Genomic DNA, 16,577 nt, shown 5'->3' with positions numbered 1-16,577 from the left:
GGCCGCTCTCCCCGCAGGCACCTTCCCCGTGGACCTCACCAAGACGCGCCTGCAGGTGCAGGGCCAGAGCGCCGATGCCCGGTTCCGCGAGGTCCGGTACCGCGGCATGTTCCACGCCCTCTTCCGTATCTGCCGTGAGGAGGGCGGCCGCGCTCTCTACTCGGGGTAAGCACCGGGAGGGACCGACACCCTCCCCCCCTCCCTCCGCCACTGCCCGCCGCGCCGCTCCACCGACCCCCCCCCCCGGGACCCCAGCAGGCCCCCGAGCCGAGCAGGGTGCTGGGGCAGCGGTGCTGCTCTGCAGCCTTGGAGACTCCCGGTTTTCCCGAGGTGGGGAGCGAGGAGTTGCGTGGGTGCCGACCTCCCGCGCTGGAGGGTGCGTGGAGGCGATTCCCAGGTGCTTCTCGGGCGGCCGGCCTTGTTATCGTGGGCGCCTGATAAGAACTGCGCTTCTCGGCAGCGTCTGAGCCGCGGCAGGAGCTGGCCCGGGCTCTGCCCCTTGGAGTTTGGGGGCTGCTGGGGAGTGACTGGGAGGACGACCACTGCGCTGGCGGGGCTCAACGGGTTTTTTTGTTCCCCCCGCTCAGGATCGCCCCTGCGCTGCTGAGACAGGCATCTTACGGCACCATAAAGATCGGCATTTACCAGAGTTTGAAGCGGCTGTTTGTAGATCGCATGGAAGGTCAGCGTCAGTAAACGTGTCAGTACAGGCACCTCTCATCTCGCCAGAGGTGCGGTGCAAAATCTCGTGCTCTCTGTGCTGTGCGGTTTTGCTCCTTCCTTTCTCTGTCCTTCCCGGCTATAGATTCCCACAGAAATGGAGTTCTTGTTACTTTGCGCTGGGGTTTTGTTTGTACAGTAACAGCAAGGATGGGTTTCAACACAGATGTGACTCTCGCTGTGCCTGGCACTGCCCACAGTCCCTAGCCAGACACCTCCCTCTAGCCAGGCCTTTCCTTTCCCCAGCCTTTATCTCTGTCCGACTTAGAGATGGGATACCGCGAATGTTTTTGACCTCTGCGCTCTGGTAATGAGGGCCTCTGCAGCTCCTGCCTAGAGAGCAGAGCAGCAGAAGTCTGGTACGTGTTTGCTGAAGGAGCACCAAGATCTGCATGAGCAGTTTTAAACCCTGGTGTGATATGAGTGAATATCGTAATGCCAGTGCTAGCTGGGAAAGTGAGATGGGCAGTGCGGGCTGGTCAGCAGGCCAGCAAGAGGACCGGGAAGCGCAGCGCGCTAGAGCTTCTTTCCAGGGGCTGCTCTGTTCTCCAGTAACACCTCTCCCTGCGCGTGGTTCTATGCGAGTACACTGGGCTGCACGTCTCTCCTCGCTTGCTGTTTGCAGCATTTCCAGTTGTGAGTACCGTTGTCTGAATGTTTGTCTCCCTACAGGCCTGGGGCAGCCAGTGGCCTGGTCTCCTCTGGGAAGTGCTGTGGTCAGTACCAGCAAAGGGCTGTGCCTTTTCCCAACATAACCATTACCCTAATACTGGGCCTGGAAGTCTTGGATTATTCCATCCGCCCCCTCGGAACTAATTGCATCTAACTTTCTCTGCCTGGGTTGCCTATTCTCTGTTTTCTCAAGGTGGCTGCCTATTCTGAGTGCGGCCAGCTGGGGCTCCAGATCGAAACAAATTGGTATCAGGTTGCCTTGAGAAGTGTTGCGTTGTCCCTCTCTGTCTCCCTCTGTCTCGGCTTGCCTCCATCAAGAGAAGTGCATCACTGGACACTGAAATCTCAGATAATTGTTCAAAATTTTCATGTATCACAGTCTTTTCCTTGTCTGATCAGCTAGACTCATCAGTATGACCCGCTTCTCTCTGAGAGCGTGTTTGCTGAGTGTTTCAGCTGCTGCTTTCTGTCTCTGGCAGGTGTGGGGACAGATCTGCCATGAGCTGATGGTAGCTGGCCAGCCTCTGTGCTCGTGCAACTTCATCATGTGATTTGCAAAATGAGCTTCCCTGCTCTTCCCAGAGCTTCTCGCTTGTTCAGTACAATCTCTGCACTTTCTCTTTTGATCTTTAGGATCTGACTTTCTCTTCTTGATTGCAGATGAAACGTTGCTAATCAATGTAATCTGCGGAGTGGTTTCAGGAGTGATCTCCTCTGCAATTGCCAATCCGACAGATGTGCTGAAGGTAAGAAGTGTGCGTGGCCAGAGAGAGCTCCTGGCTGGCTGTGGTTTGACATGTAGAAGCTGCTGCTTTCCAGTGAAGATGCATCTCTCCCAGCTGCAGTGAGGTGCTCTCTGAGCCACTGCTGGCATCGGTTCTGCTAATCCAGGTTTTTAATGAATGGGAACAGAAGCCCGGAGCAATAAACAGATTTTTTTTTTTTTTTTTTTTAAAAGTGCAGCTCTTAAAGATCATGAAATCTGTTATGGCAAGGGGTGGAGGCTGTGTTATCTTAAGTGGTTGAGTGGGGTGGTAGCCAGCTATTTAACAGACCTTTTCGGCTCCTTTCCCTTTGGTCACTGTGCTGTCCTTTGCTGATGGTGCCACAAAGTCCTGCCTGTTACGTGGAGTGACCAGAGTCCAGTGGGGACTGACTGGTCCCCTCCATTCCCTGCTGTGGGGCTACTGGGGTCAAGGTAGCTCTGCTCTGAGCAAAGAGAGCCTGGGGAACTTTCCCACGCTTCTCCCTGTGTAGATCAACCTTTCTTGGACTGCTTTCAGAGTGGGAAGGCCTTCCCCACCACTTCTCTGTCTCGTCTGAGTTGCACTGTGCTTCCACCCTGTTGCTGTCCCTGCTCCTTGCCTGTCGTCCTCATTTCCTGCGTGGTTTGCAGGGAGAGGGCACATGGATAGCAGTGTCTGCTCCAAGTTGCTTTGTTGTCCTTTCTACCAGGAGGTCCACTGAGCTGGTATCTCTGCCCTCCTGGGCAGGCGCTGATGTCATCCTGCTGACTCTTGCGTTTCTTTCAGATTCGAATGCAGGCTCAAGGCAGTTTATTCCAGGGTGGCATGATTGGCAGCTTCATCGACATCTACCAGCAGGAGGGTACCAGAGGCCTCTGGAGGGTAAGCACCAGCTGTTGGAACTCCCCTGACTAGCAGCAGAGCTAACAGCTTCCTCAACTCATTTGCTACACCCAGGCACAGCCCTTGAAGAGAACTGTGAACCAAGGGTAGTAGCAAAGTTCTGGTTCTAGTTACCGGACAAACAGAAGCATGTCTGTGGTGGAGATTGGGTCTGTGCTATGGCAGCATCAGCGCTGGGCCAGGCAGACCTGGCTTCCAGGACTGAAGCTGGTGTGCATAAAGCTACAGATACATGAGTGTCCCTTGCACGGACGAGCATTTGGGGTTGGATCCTCTCCAGGGTCTGCCTTAGGAAGGATGCGCAGCCTGATGTATCTTGGAGTCAGTGGGAAGTAACCCTGCATGCAGTGAGCAGGGCAATTTACCTGCCTCTGGATATGAGCAGCTCAGCACCTCCTCATGTGGAGGAAGAGAAATTCTTCCAAGTAACCTGAGAGGCATTAATGACATACGGTAACTTTCTCAAGTTCCAAAGGGATAAATCTGCCCTGTGTCCCCGCCTACCCAGTCTTAGACCCCTTGAAACTTGCCCTCTGAGCATGCAAAGAGTAGGAGAGAGTGGTGGCATTTGGGGAAGCTGGTGATGTAAGGCTCTTGGCCTTGAAGACAGATGAGAGTTACCAGTGCTCAAGCCCTACTGCTTGGATTTTAGCAGTGGTTCTTTGGCTTTTGTTAGAGAACCTCACTTTGTCCTCCATTACGAGTCTTCCATACGCTCAGTTATCCAGCAGTCTGCCATGTCACGAAGTCAGGTATGGTAACTACAGAATCCCAATGCTTTTTTCCAGGCAACAGTCCGATTTCTCACTGTGATGGTCACTGAAGCCTTTTACAGAAAGATAGCTGTTGCAGTGTCCTGTGTGGGAAGGGGAGGAGGAGTCAATCAGCTGCTAGTGTTGACACAATATTTACTTTGAGATTATTTCTGCTCTCTGGACAAAGACACACAAGAGGGGAAGAGAGACTAGAAAAGAAATTAAGCCCTCTGTGTTGCTGATGTGTGCTGCAGAGAGAGATCAGTCTCGAGGTGGATTCCAGTGATCAAGCTAGTCTTGCTGCTCTCTGGTCTGGGACAACCACTGTCTCCTCCCTCCAGTCTTCCCTCACATTGAGGCAAAGATGTTTGTGCTCACCAGTCTCACCAGTTCTGGCATTCATCTTGTGGAGATTTGAGCTGACTGTGCCAGGACTGGATTAGGCAGGAACCCAAGAGGAGACTGTCAGGCACTGCATTAGCGCAGCAGGGTGGGGACAGCAGGAGCCATAAACCTGAAAAGTACTTCTACTTCTCAGAGTTGCTTTGCTTTTGTGTGGTAAGAAAGCTGGATGTCCTGATGGTCTGGCTCATAATGTGGCCACACTGAAGAGTCGCTCCCAGTCCCGGTGATTAGGGGGCTCTCTCATGACACCATGGGTCTCCCTGAATTACTTGGATGGTGTTACAGTTCCTGTGAAATGGCCCAACTCCGCATTGCTGCCAAGTTCTCCTTGTTCTGCAAGCCAATAGAAATTTGCATGTATTTTTATCTGGTTCCTGATGAGGGGTTTGCTGGGATATTTCTCAGACAGAAGGTAGCTGGTTCCTCTTACCTAAGCTCATAGTTTTTCCAGTAATTATCTTGCTGGTTCCCAGATCAATGTTCTGTCAGCAGCAACTCTTGTAATACATGAAAATCTCCAAAGTCAAAAACCTTAACAAAGCAGAGTCTCACTGCTGTTATGTAGCAAGGAGGACCTGGAGCCCCACCTGGCTCCTTAAGCAGCTGCTTTTCTTGTGGTGCAGAATCTTTTCTGGTATTGAAATTGGTGGGTACTGTTCAGTGAGGGAAGATGAGTGGATTATAGCCCAATTCCTGTGCTCTAGTGGCTGGGAGGAGGGAAGCAGCGTGTGGGTAATCTAGCTGGAGTAACGCTGCCAGGGTGGAGGAATCCTCCTTAGCTTTGGCGTAAAGCTGGGAGATGGTGAGATAGTCTGCTTGAAGATACACAACTGCAAGATATGGCAAGGAAGATACAAGGTAGATTGTCAGCAAAAGACCCCTGAGAGGAAGCTGGGGGGAGATGTTATACTAGCTGCAGTCCCCAGACAGCAGTTTGCACTTGTGACTGATGTTTGTGCTCTGCAGGGTGTTGTGCCAACAGCTCAGAGAGCCGCCATTGTGGTTGGGGTGGAACTGCCAGTCTACGACATCACCAAGAAGCACTTAATTCTGTCAGGCCTGATGGGTGACACCATCTTTGCCCACTTTGTGTGAGTATTTGCTGCAGCTGCTGCACTCTCCAGGCTTGGCAGGGGCGTGTGAAGCAGAGGAGTAAGGTGGGATGTGGGGTGAGACCTCTTTATAGAGCAAGTGCTCTGGAGCTGCAGAGAACAGGCTTGGTACTCCTGAGGGATCTGCTATGTCGACTGGAGCAGCTCAGAATGATCACGTATACCCAGAGAGACCTCCCTGGAGAAGGAGCCTGGCAGAAATCCTTTGGTGATGTGAAATGTCAGCTTGATTTCAGCTCGCTGATGACCAGAAATGCTGTTGCTCCATGTCTGTGCCCGTGTATGAACAAGGCAGGACTTCAGTTGTGTGACTACCTGTATCAATCAGTTGAAAGAGCTGCTCCAGTCCTAGGTCCTCATCTGTACAGGCATTGTCAGCTTGCAGCCATTGCTGTAAGAGCTTTGTGAGATGAACAGAGACTTGCAAAGCTGACAAGACCCTGAGCAATCTGACCAAGTTTTGAAGTCAGCCTGCTCTGAGCAGGGGGTGGGTTAGAGACCTCCCGAAGTCTTTTTTCACCTACATTTTCCTATTCTTCTGGCAGACACTTTAGCTGGAGGCGCTGCAGTGCTTCTGTTGGGTTTGCCTGCTGGGGGCTGAAGGTGACAAGCACTAGACCATACGTGGAGGGAGGAGACTAGCAGCTGCATGCTCCCTCTTGCTGCCTTTGGTCTTCCTCCCTCCTTCCCTGCCCCGAAGAAATGTTTGCTCTGGTGAGAAGGATGTGCGCTTCCAAGAGGCTGCCTTCAGGTCTGTGTCACCTTGACAGCACCCAGAGACCCTTGCTGGACTGCAGGCTGCCCCTGTGGAGACCCAGCAGTGGGCTCTGACGAGGGTCTTGATTAGACAAAGCTGAACATTTCCCTTCCCCTAGCTCTCTGGGGTCCTGAGGTGGTATGGTTCCTGCCTCTGCCTGTTTGCTGGGTGGGAACAGGTAGTGCAGCTAATGTTTATGGCTAAATGCCTTTCATAAAATCCAGTGAATGATATTCTCTTGTGCTTATGTCAAGGCCTGTCTGAGCCAGAATGGCCGTGTTCAGAGCTGTTCCTCTCTCCTGTTTTGGTGTGTGTATAGTTCCAGCTTTACATGTGGGCTGGCTGGGGCCATTGCCTCCAACCCTGTGGATGTGGTGCGGACACGGATGATGAACCAGCGGGCAATAGTGGGCAGCACGGAGCTCTATAAGGGCACTCTGGATGGCCTTGTGAAGGTAAGGAGGTTAGAGAGGTGGGCAAATCCCTGTCTTTAGGAGGCTGGCCAGAGTCCAGCACTGCACGCCACTGATATGAGCAGTTAAATTTTACAGCAACAGGATGTGCTTGTCAGTGAGTGTTTCAGACAAACCAGAGAAGGGCCTAGAGTCACTTTCCTGAGGTCAGCGTCAGCTTGAGCACACTCCCAACCTCCTGGGACAAAGCTTTGTCAGTGATGCAGTTCGATTAGGTTTATGTACTGTAAGTGACACTTCACACAACTTAACTGCATCTCCACTGGCCTGTCCACTTACTGCAGCAGCTGTAAAGGTCCATTATATCACACATGTTACTAAGGAGATGGGCATGGGCCTGGTGTGTCTCATAATTGATCTGTCTCTTCTCTCCTCCCAGACATGGAAGAGCGAGGGCTTCTTTGCACTCTATAAAGGTTTCTGGCCCAATTGGCTTCGGCTCGGTCCCTGGAACATCATCGTATCCTTCAGTGTGCTGCTGGGAGGTCATGGGTATGGACAGGCAGGGGAGAACCAAGCTGTAAAGGGAAGCGCAGAGCAGACACCTTGGTGGGACACCTCTTTGTCTTCCCTGTGGCAGCCCAAAGCTGACTCCCTGTCCTACTTGGACAGACATAAAGCTGTGATGTGGCTGCTGCTGGTTTAAGTGCCAAAAAATGCCACTGGCTGTGACTGCTGCTTCTAACAGCTCTGTAGGTGGCCAGTGCAGGGGCTTCCAGTGCAGCAGCACGGGTGGTTTCCTGTAGAGTGAGTGCTCTCAAGTGCTTGGTGTGAGACTTTCCCTTTGGCCTGAGGTCCTAGAGGTGCTGCGGTTTCTGGATCGGCTCCTGTTTTGTGAGGGAAGCCTGGGGAATGTTCTGCTGCTCTGTGACGGGTGCTGACCTGCTCTGCAGAACCAGTGCTGCTGTGTTGCTGGGCTAGAACCCTCTTGCCCTCTGAAATTGTGTGCATAACTTATTTTAAAGGAGTCCCATTCTGGGGTTGGAGCCACCTCCCTTTCTCAATGGTCTAGGCAAGCCTGGGCCACTTTGCTTCTGGGTCAATCTCTTCCCTCTCCTGGTAGCTCTTGTCCCACAGCTCTCTCTTCTGCCTGTGCAGATCTGTTTATGCTGCCTGGAAGAGGGTCTTCAGCTGTACTGTGCTGTTGCTGTACCTGCCTTGCCTTGCCAGGCATGGCCCCATCCTGCCGGGAGGCCAGGTGCAGCTGCCTTATGTATTTGGCCCAATTCCTTGACGTTCCCTTCAGTTTTTTATCACATACGAGCAGTTGAAGCGACTTCCATTCTGACAGCTGGCTTCATTTCATGAGAGTCATCTTCAAGACTTGCAGCAGAGAGCTTTGCTGCAGCCTTCCTCTTCGTTTCGCCATCTCCATGTTTTGATGTTTTGGTACATGTGGGTGTGGGCTTTCCTCCTCCCCCAAATGCATGGTCCCTGGAGCATGATCTGGCTGAAGTGTAACTGGGAGGCTGATGGCAGGTGCTGCATGTTTTTTCACACGGAGGCAAGTATTAATGGTGTATAAGTGTCTGGGCCTGAAGCAATATCTTCTGTGAAGATCTGTGCATTCCAGTGGCCTTTTGGTGCAGCTGTGGTTTGTTGTTTGGCTTGTGTGCATTATTCTGCCATGCCTGCGGGGTGAGGCTGGAGGCTGCGAAGGGGTGCTGTCATGTTTTCTTGCAGAACTGTAACCTCATTAAATTATTTATTGACTGGATGGCTTGAGTTTGTGTTTGTGCAGATTTACTGAAGGTATATTCCAGAGCAGATGGTGCAGATGGTGTGTCTGCCCGCAGAGAGAACAGAAGCTATTTTTTCAGCACACTATACATATCTTTTTTTCCCCAGACTTATATATAGATATAAAACAATCTTTAGGATTCATTACAATAGAAATGTTTCTAAAACAAAGTTTAATTGTTAGTGTCAGAGAATTATGGTGTTGCATAGCTCAGTTTTGCAAAACCTCAGTCTCTTCACCTTATTGCTTGTATTATTTTTGCTTATATAATTTTTAAAGCAAGGTAATGTGATTTAAAGCTGAACTTAGATGTCTCACTACTTTAAAATGGTGGCTCTAACATTGCTAGTGCTAACCAGAACATCAAGCAAGATATTTTGGTCATACTCTTCTGTTGGTTTTTTTTTTTTTTTTTCCTTTAATGTTTATGGCTACAAAAGCAAACAACTCTTACGTTCCTACTCCCTTTCCTCTTTGTGGGGTGACTTTAGTTTGAATGAAGGTCCCTTGTGACACCCTGTCTGGGAGCACCGTAAGTTGAAATTCTTTCTCTGTGCAAATTGCACAAGGGACGTTGAGCCAAATCCAACCCAGACCAATGAGAGAGAATTGTTTGCTGTGGTTTTGCAAAGGCATAGCTGCCTTGTACCAGCTGCGTACATAAGGAAGGTGACTCCAATAAGCTCTTGGACTTAAATCATGCCTTGAACAGAGGTATTACTGCAGGGCCACAGCTCAGTAGGCTGGGAGGATCGTTTTCAGAGTTAAACTACACTTACAAGCTACCAGAAACGGGGAGCGGTGGATTGAAAGTGGACAAGGTTGGTATGCCTCACCTGGCTTTACTCTTGAAGAGGATTTCTGAATACTACAAAGTAAATAAATACTTATGTAGTCTATGAATACAAGTCTATTTGAGAGATGCATTTTAACTGCAGTTCATTACATTCTTTTGGTTTTCTTCAGTGTTTCTGTAACTTTAGTTCTGGAGCCATTTCTTCTGTGCAGCTCCATGGAATGTTGCTGCTGCTGTTGATTTTTGGACTGATCCTCTTACAGTTCTTTGGTATTTGCAGTTGCTGTCCTGCCCCTGTTCTTCAGGCTGCTACAAGGAGCTCCTCAGCAATGCCAGAAGAGTGTCCCCATGGCCACTTTGCTGTTTGCGTTTCTCAGCTGTAAGGTGCTGGCGAGAGGCTCTTCTTCCTCCCATTGGATCAGCTCGCCTGGATGGCTTTGGAGATACTCCTTCTAGTTTGCCTGTCCCCAGCCCCTGGAGGTGTCCTTTATCTGAGCTCTGATTGCACTGACTGTCGTAAATGTGCGACATGTCACTCTGCCTCACTTTGTCAATAGTAACTGCAGGTAAACGTACGGCGGTGGCGATCTCTGCGAACGTGACGGTGAGGTGGTGGCTGGTTGTGAGCACGCCTCAGCACCATGCCAGGTGTTTCCTGAAGGTGGTCATAAAGTCCTTCGTCCCTAAAGTATCTTGCCTTTGCAGCCAACAGGGAGGAAAAGCTGAGTTGCTTCAGGTTTCTCAGTTGGTAGATTAGTATTTTGCTAGATGTTTTGAAAACAAAAATCCCAACCCATAAATGGCATTGTAACCACTTGTGCAAGGGGGTAGTGCTGCTGGAGACCTGGCATTTTCTAAGGTTCATTGCCTCAGGATGTCCTTCCTAGAAGCACTCCCTAAACATCGGGTTGTCTTATGTGCTCAAGCTTATGTGTTTCTCTTTCTAACCTTTTCTGTGGCACGCCAAGTAACATGTGAGAGCGTAGCTGAGCAGTCTGTGTACCTACTTATGTCAAGCACATGTTGATTCAGATCCTGCTACCACCCAGGAGGCAGCAGTACCTGAGCTTCTGCAGCCAGTGCTGCCCCACAGTCAGTGGTGTGGGCTGTGTTTGTGCCCTGAAGCCCTTAACATCTTCCTACTTTCAGTGGCTGAAGAATGACTGCAAGCACTGTGAAGACAGTGTAGGCATTAGTGTTAGTCTGCAGTCCATAGGGTATGTGTATATATATCCCAGCAAAGATGGATGCTGGACGGGACCTTCCCCATGCACCCACAGAAAGGTCCAGGTCGTTTAACTCTGACATGGAGGTGGTATTCAAGGCACCCTGGAAAGCAAAATCCTACCCAAATGTGGAAAGTACAAATATTGCATGGTCCCTGCTATGTTAAATATAAAAATGGCAGTAAACCTGGTCAAAACTAAAAGAGGGACCATAGGCATCCACTTACCAAGGTAAAACCCCAAATCTGAGGGCGTTTCCTCTTTCAGATAGAAGGCAGAAGCTTTCCAGGGAGTCCCTGGGGTTGGTGGGCAATTGAGGAATGAAAGGACCACTCAAAAAAGCAAAGACTAGTAGACAAGCTGAAGGTTGTCTGGTTTTACTTGGAAGAGCTTAAAGGGATTTCTCTGTTGGAGGCTTCTGATGGGGAAGTTTGGGGGTAGGTCTCAAGCTGAAACGTTGGCAGAGGAGGTGGTAGGACAGGGTGTTCAGTGAATGTGAGCAGGGGGCTGGGCCCACACCCCAAATTGTCAGGGTATCTGAGGATAAAAAGGCTTGTAGCCTCTCATTTAAAGTTCTCACATTAGGGAAGTGTCAAAAGCGTGGATGGGGTTCAAAAGAAGTTTTGTTTTCAGAGAACTACCAGCCAGTGACCACGATGTCTTTGCCACACTGGTAGAAACTCTAATGAAGACTTGCAACATAAATGACCAGGGTGTGCTGGCAGTGCCAAGGGCTGGTGGATGAGGAAGAGGAGGAATCCAGACTTCAAATCTGCTGGGAGGTTTCTGAAGGAGTCAGCAAGTGTGTGGACCAGGACACTAGAGTTAATCTGGTCTGTCTGGGTTTCCAAAAGGCTTTTGATTAAGTCCTTTATGAAAGCCATCAAAGCAGCTAGACTGATGCAGGATAAAAGGGAAATGCCTGTTGGGGTCTAATACAGGTCATGATTTGAAGTATTCAGGGTTGTAACTGGGAAAGCAGGCGGTGTTGAGCTGCAGAGGAGCATGGTGAAGTAGAAATACAAAGCGGCGTGGCGGGAGGAGGAATTGCTGCCAGTGATGGCTGCTGAACCAGCTGCGGTCTCGCAACTTGGACATCCTTGCTGCTGAGTGACGGTCCTGTGAAAGTACCTGTTCTGTCCTGGTGAGGTGGGATAAAGGAGCCCCTGCAGAGCAGGACTGTCCTGTCACGGTGAGCTACCGCAGTGCTATGTACAGACAGGGCAAGGATGTGCTCACGGGGAGGCACCGGCTCCAGTTTGTATTTATGCTTTCTCCCCAGCTGTCCTGCCACTTCTCCTCTGTCTGTCTAACCTCCCCTCCACCTTGATTTCATGCTGTGGGGTTTGGACCCTCTCCCCCATCAGGGCTAAGGATCCCCAAATGTCTCCCTGGGCAAACAAAAGAGGAGGAGGTGTGAGGGTATAAGGACACCGGAGCCCTTCCCGCAGCCACCTGTGGTGCAGACCCAGGGTGTTCCCAAGGGGCTTCCCTGCTCCACAGCTCCATCCATAGTGGCCATAATTCATACACCTGCTGCATCTTTCCTCCCCACCACAGCACCCATGTCCTGCCCCTTGGCCACATCCTGCCCTGGACCCCGCTCTCAGCCTCTCCCTGTCTGCCTGCGCTCCTCAGGTTACTGTTTGACAGAGGAAGGCTTGAACCTGTCCTGTTTCCTGGCAGCTTGGATTTTTTCCGGCTCACGAGGCAGGAGAGGTGGCTTGTGGCACTTTGTTTAAAGGGATGGAGCAGTCCTGGTCACAGCCTGTGAGGGTTACCTACCCAGCGGGAGTGTAAAGGATGTGACAGTGGGTTCGCAGGATTCAGTAATACAGAAGGATGCAGAGGCTTTGTTTCTGTTTCTGAATTTCTTTGTTACAAGTTACTATTAGTAAGGTAAATACACTTACGATAAGTAAAGCAAGTGTGTGTATGTATGATTTTTTTCTTTTTATTAGTAGCAAGTATATATATATTTAATTCAAAGTATTATGGTACAGTTAATTAAGCTGCTCCCAGGAGTGATGTCAATCAATGATGGATGAAGTCTCTGTCTGGAGATGATCCGTGTCACAGAGCCTGGAGTCAGCCAGGCATCCCCGGTGGGTCTGAAGGGTCACGCAGAGGGAGGTCTCAGAGAGAGAGGGGCTCATTTTGGGTAGGTAGCCAGTTACTTTTATGTGGATCCATAAGTGGGCAGAGGACACCAGCTCCTGGAAGAGCTGTTGCTGACTTCTGCTTGCTTAGAAGGCCCCTTTGTAGGTTATGGCAGTTTCTTTGCCCTGCAGGTTATTGCAGTTTGTTTTGGGCTTATCAAGGATGCCCTGGGCTCCTAGCTGCACTTATCGAGGGTGTTGCAATCTTCCATCTGCGCCTGCCAAGGATGCACCAAGTTTGCAGGCTGGCAGACATTTTCTCCACCTGTATTTTAGCAGACATCTCTTGTCAGTACTTTTCCCCATTATAACCAGGTTGCCTTTATGGTTGCTGCTCTGACAAGGGATCAGTATTGTTCCCTTGGTCCCTGCAGGAAGAGGCTGCCCTGGGTCTGGCAGTGACCCTGCAGGAGCCCCACAAGCTGTGCCACCTACACGTACCAGTAGGGCTGGGTGCTGGTAACTCGCTTTGCTTGTTCCCTGTTACCAGCACCCGTGTCAAAGCAGGGCACTCACTCTGGTCCTTGGTGCTTGGCTGGGGGACGTCCACTATCCCATGTGCCATCGCGGCAGCTTTCTGCCCAGGCGCTCGCTGCTCACCGCCCTGCTCCAGGGTTGTCTGGAAACGTGGCTGGAGGGGAGGGACCTCCGTGGGCACAGCGGGTGCTCTGAGTGCACCAGTTCCTTCCGCCAGGCAGCTGCTCGGCAGAGCTCTGCTTCCCAGCCTGAGAGACGCCACTACAGCCAGGGCTTTCGCTGCACCACCCGGAGAGCGAGGGGCTGCACCCGCTGCTGCCTGACTGCTGAGCTGTACGTACCAAGAAGCCTCAGGTGAGGGATGCCCTAGAATCGTGCTGGGGACGTGCCATCCTTGGGCTGTGCCCCACAGGGGACAGCCATGGCTAGCTCAGCCCTGGGAGCCATCCTTGCTGTGCTGGCCTCGCTCATCATCGCTGCCAATGTGCTGGTGGCCATCGCTCTCCTTCGCCTCATCCAGAAGAGCAGCTCCAAGGGGCTCTATTTTGTCCTTAATCTTGCTGTTGCGGATGCCATGGTTGGCTTCACGGTCATGGGTCTGGTCATGGATGAGTTTTCCCAGCCCTTTTATCCTCCCCAGATCTTCTGCGTTTTGAGAATGGCTTTCGTGACCTCCTCTTCTGCTGCCTCTATCCTATCCCTGATTATGGTTGCGTGTGACCGGCACCTGGCAATCAGGAAGCCTTTCCACTATTTCCAGCTGGTGACAGGCTTGCGGGTTGCGGTGCGCTTGGTGGGGCTCTGGCTGGTTGCTGCCATCATCGGCTTCCTCCCGGTCCTCAGTCCGAGCTTTCAGAAGATCTCCACCCATGAGAAGTGCTCCTTCTTCGGGGTCTTCCACCCTGCCTACATGCTCACCGTCTTCTGCGTCGGCTTCTTCCCAGCGCTCTTCCTCTTCATTTATCTCTACTGTGACATGCTGAAAATTGCCTCTGTGCATGTGCAGCATATCCAGAAAGTGGAGCACGCAGGGCTGGCGGGGGGCTGCCCCCCATCCCGCACTACCAGCGACATGAAGGCCATGCGTACTGTCGCCATGCTCATCGGGTGCTTCACGCTGTCCTGGCTGCCGTTCTTCATCGCCAGCATCGTGCAAACTGTCTGTCTTGAGTGCTTGCCCTACAGAGTTATTGAGAACTACCTCTGGCTGCTGGGACTGTGCAACTCCCTCCTGAACCCCCTGCTCTACTCCTACTGGCAGAAGGATGTGCGGCTGCAGCTCTCCCAGCTGGCTTCAGATGTGAAGAGGAGAGTCCTCCTCCACCTGGGGAACAGCCGCCGTTTCCCTGGTAGAGGCACCAAGTCTCTCCCCACTGTGTCCTGTCTGCGGCTCCAGGACTGACACAGTAAGGAGCGGCTGTCACCAGCTTTCCAGCTCATCTCCTGCATCTTGACCAGGAACCCGGGGCCCACCAGCTGTGGAGGAGATCACAGACAGGGTGGGACCAATCTGGATGCTAATTCCCAGACATCAGCATGGCCAAATTCCAGCCTGCCCACAGAGCCACATCTCGGCCCGTTTTGCACCAGCCCCAGGCACCCCAAATTGCAGGTGTGTGGCACACATTAGATTTTGCCTGGAGAGCCTCAGGAAGAGCAGCCTTGTGTTTCCAGGGTCCAAGCCCTCAGCATTCACTCTGCAGGCTAAGATCCTTCACCCATTGCTGCCCAGCTTCCCCTGCCCAGACCTGGGATCCACCTGCCCTCCCCTCTGCCTGCAGCGCCAGCTCTCTGGGCAGCGAGCCCCAAGCACTCAGGGCAGGGCTACTCACACAGTGGTGGCTCTGTTGCCTTTGGCTCTTGGCCCAGGCAGCAGAGGCTGGGAGGTGTGTGCTTGTCCTAAATCTGTCCTGGACCGCAAGCACTCCCAGTCGCTGCCCTTCCTAAACCGAACTTGTGATCCTACAGCTGCAGCCTGGGCAGTCCCCCAAACCTGTCCCCTGCTGCAATCAAACCTGCAGCCAAAGAGGTGGCAGGGTCATCCCTGCTCTGGGCTGTGCCCACCCAAGGAAGAGGTGAGGGCTATGGGTCTGGGATCCCAGCCGTGGCACAGGGGACACAGAGAGGGCTCCCGCTGTTCCTCAGCAGCAGCTGTTATCTGCATGGGAGCTAGCATGGCGAGCAAGGAGCAGCCCCATGCCCTGCATGCCTGGCAGAGGTGCAGGGCAGCATGGGCTGTACCGTTGCTGTTTGGCTTGGGCTGTAAAGTGAGTTAATGAGTAACCGGCTGAACACTGAGCTGTAGCAAGGGAGCAGGAGGAAGGGCTGCCTTGGAGCCAGGGAAAACCCCATACAGGTGGGCTGCTTCGTCCCACCAGGGCTGTAGGGCTGGATTTGGGACTGCAAGGGTCCCTGTATGCTGACTCATCCCATGGGAGCACTGCTGCATGCCCTGCCACACTGCAGTGGTGGCCAGACTGCTGACCCTGCCAGAGCCTATGATGATATTTAATTGCTTCTCATAAAATTGTGTCCATTAAACCATTTCTTAGCTAAGAACGTACCCTGATCTGAAAATGAGGGTGCTATGCATAAAATAGCAGTTGTTTCCACCTCTGTCGTTTGCTCTACCCATTGACATGAAGGCTCAAGGCCATATCCAGAACCTGCCTTGGTCCTGCGGCCTTCCCCATCCTAGAGTAAGAGGCAAAAATAGAAGTGCCTTTAAAGAAACCCAGACCACCAGTCCCTCTGTGGCATTCACCTCTGCCTGGGAAAGGCCCGAGACCAGATATCAGACAGCAGATGCTGTTCCTAGCTGTACAACATGGCATGAGCCTGAGAGAAGGCCTCTGTAGAGCAGTCCTGGCTCTGTGGGTGGACTGATGCCTCGTAGGTGGATCTAGTAGGTGGATCCAGTCTGATTCAGTTCTGCGGATTAACACATCATCTGTCTGTACGATGTGTTTGAAGCCTGAGCTCCACCGGCTGTTGCTTTTCAAAGCTGACCCATCCTCGCTGAGCCTCCAGTAATGCCGAAGCCATCCTCTGCCTCCCTCCAACATGCTTCCTGCAGCGAGCATCGTGGGCGGGTACCCAGTGTGAACTGAGACACTTTGCACGTGGGCCTGTGTTGCTGACTGCTGCCTCTGCTGCAGTTTTGCTGCCCACAGCCCTGCAGCGGGGCCAGCCATCAGCAGTGTTTGTGCCTGGGCACAGAACCAGATGAGACTGCAGATCTGGAGCAGCATGAGCGACCGGAGCAGGAGCCCTGGCTGTGCAGGACTGTTGTGATCATGGTGTCCCCATCCACAGCAGGGATCATGGCTCAGGCAGCCTCCTTGGTGCTACAGAGACACAGGGCCGTGGCTCGGATGGGAGAGGAGATGCTTTTGCCAAGCTCCTGTGCGGGTGGAGGACACAGTGCAGCTGGAGACTGAGCACCTCCCTGCAGTGGAAGACGCCTTGCTGAGCATCTGCACTCCAGCGCTGACCTGCGTCTCCTCTCTCTCCAAGCCTTGTGCCAGAGGGGGTTGCTCGCAGGCTGGAGTAGCTGGGGCTCTATTCCTGGCAGACACCTCCAGATCCTGCTGGGACAGCACGGACCGGCAGGCGGTCCCCGTGAGGGCCTGGCT

At 52.3% G+C, this 16,577-nt stretch overlaps 2 protein-coding genes across 2 annotated transcripts; both read left to right on the top strand.

The window, feature by feature from the left end:
• Positions 1-22: 22 nt before the first annotated feature.
• On the top strand, positions 23-8,260 carry SLC25A14 (solute carrier family 25 (mitochondrial carrier, brain), member 14). The gene is made up of 8 exons (XM_010569124.1): positions 23-165; positions 588-682; positions 2,053-2,138; positions 2,925-3,020; positions 5,168-5,292; positions 6,390-6,525; positions 6,923-7,003; positions 7,790-8,260. Exons 1-8 carry the CDS (start codon positions 107-109, stop codon positions 7,829-7,831), a joined length of 720 nt encoding a protein of 239 aa, XP_010567426.1. The 5' UTR covers positions 23-106; the 3' UTR covers positions 7,832-8,260.
• Positions 8,261-13,363: 5,103 nt separating this feature from the next.
• GPR119 (G protein-coupled receptor 119) lies at positions 13,364-15,051 on the top strand. The gene has a single exon (XM_010569121.1). The coding sequence runs from the start codon at positions 13,364-13,366 to the stop codon at positions 14,342-14,344; it is 981 nt and encodes a 326-aa protein (XP_010567423.1). The 3' UTR covers positions 14,345-15,051.
• Positions 15,052-16,577: the final 1,526 nt, after the last annotated feature.

The sequence above is a fragment of the Haliaeetus leucocephalus genome, unplaced genomic scaffold, assembly GCF_000737465.1.
Source record: "Haliaeetus leucocephalus isolate CR32 unplaced genomic scaffold, Haliaeetus_leucocephalus-4.0 Scaffold262, whole genome shotgun sequence".
In the NCBI taxonomy this organism is placed as follows: Eukaryota; Metazoa; Chordata; class Aves; order Accipitriformes; family Accipitridae; genus Haliaeetus; species Haliaeetus leucocephalus.
The sequence above is the reverse complement of the archived record's forward strand: the minus strand, read 5'-3'. Positions and strand labels throughout refer to the sequence as shown.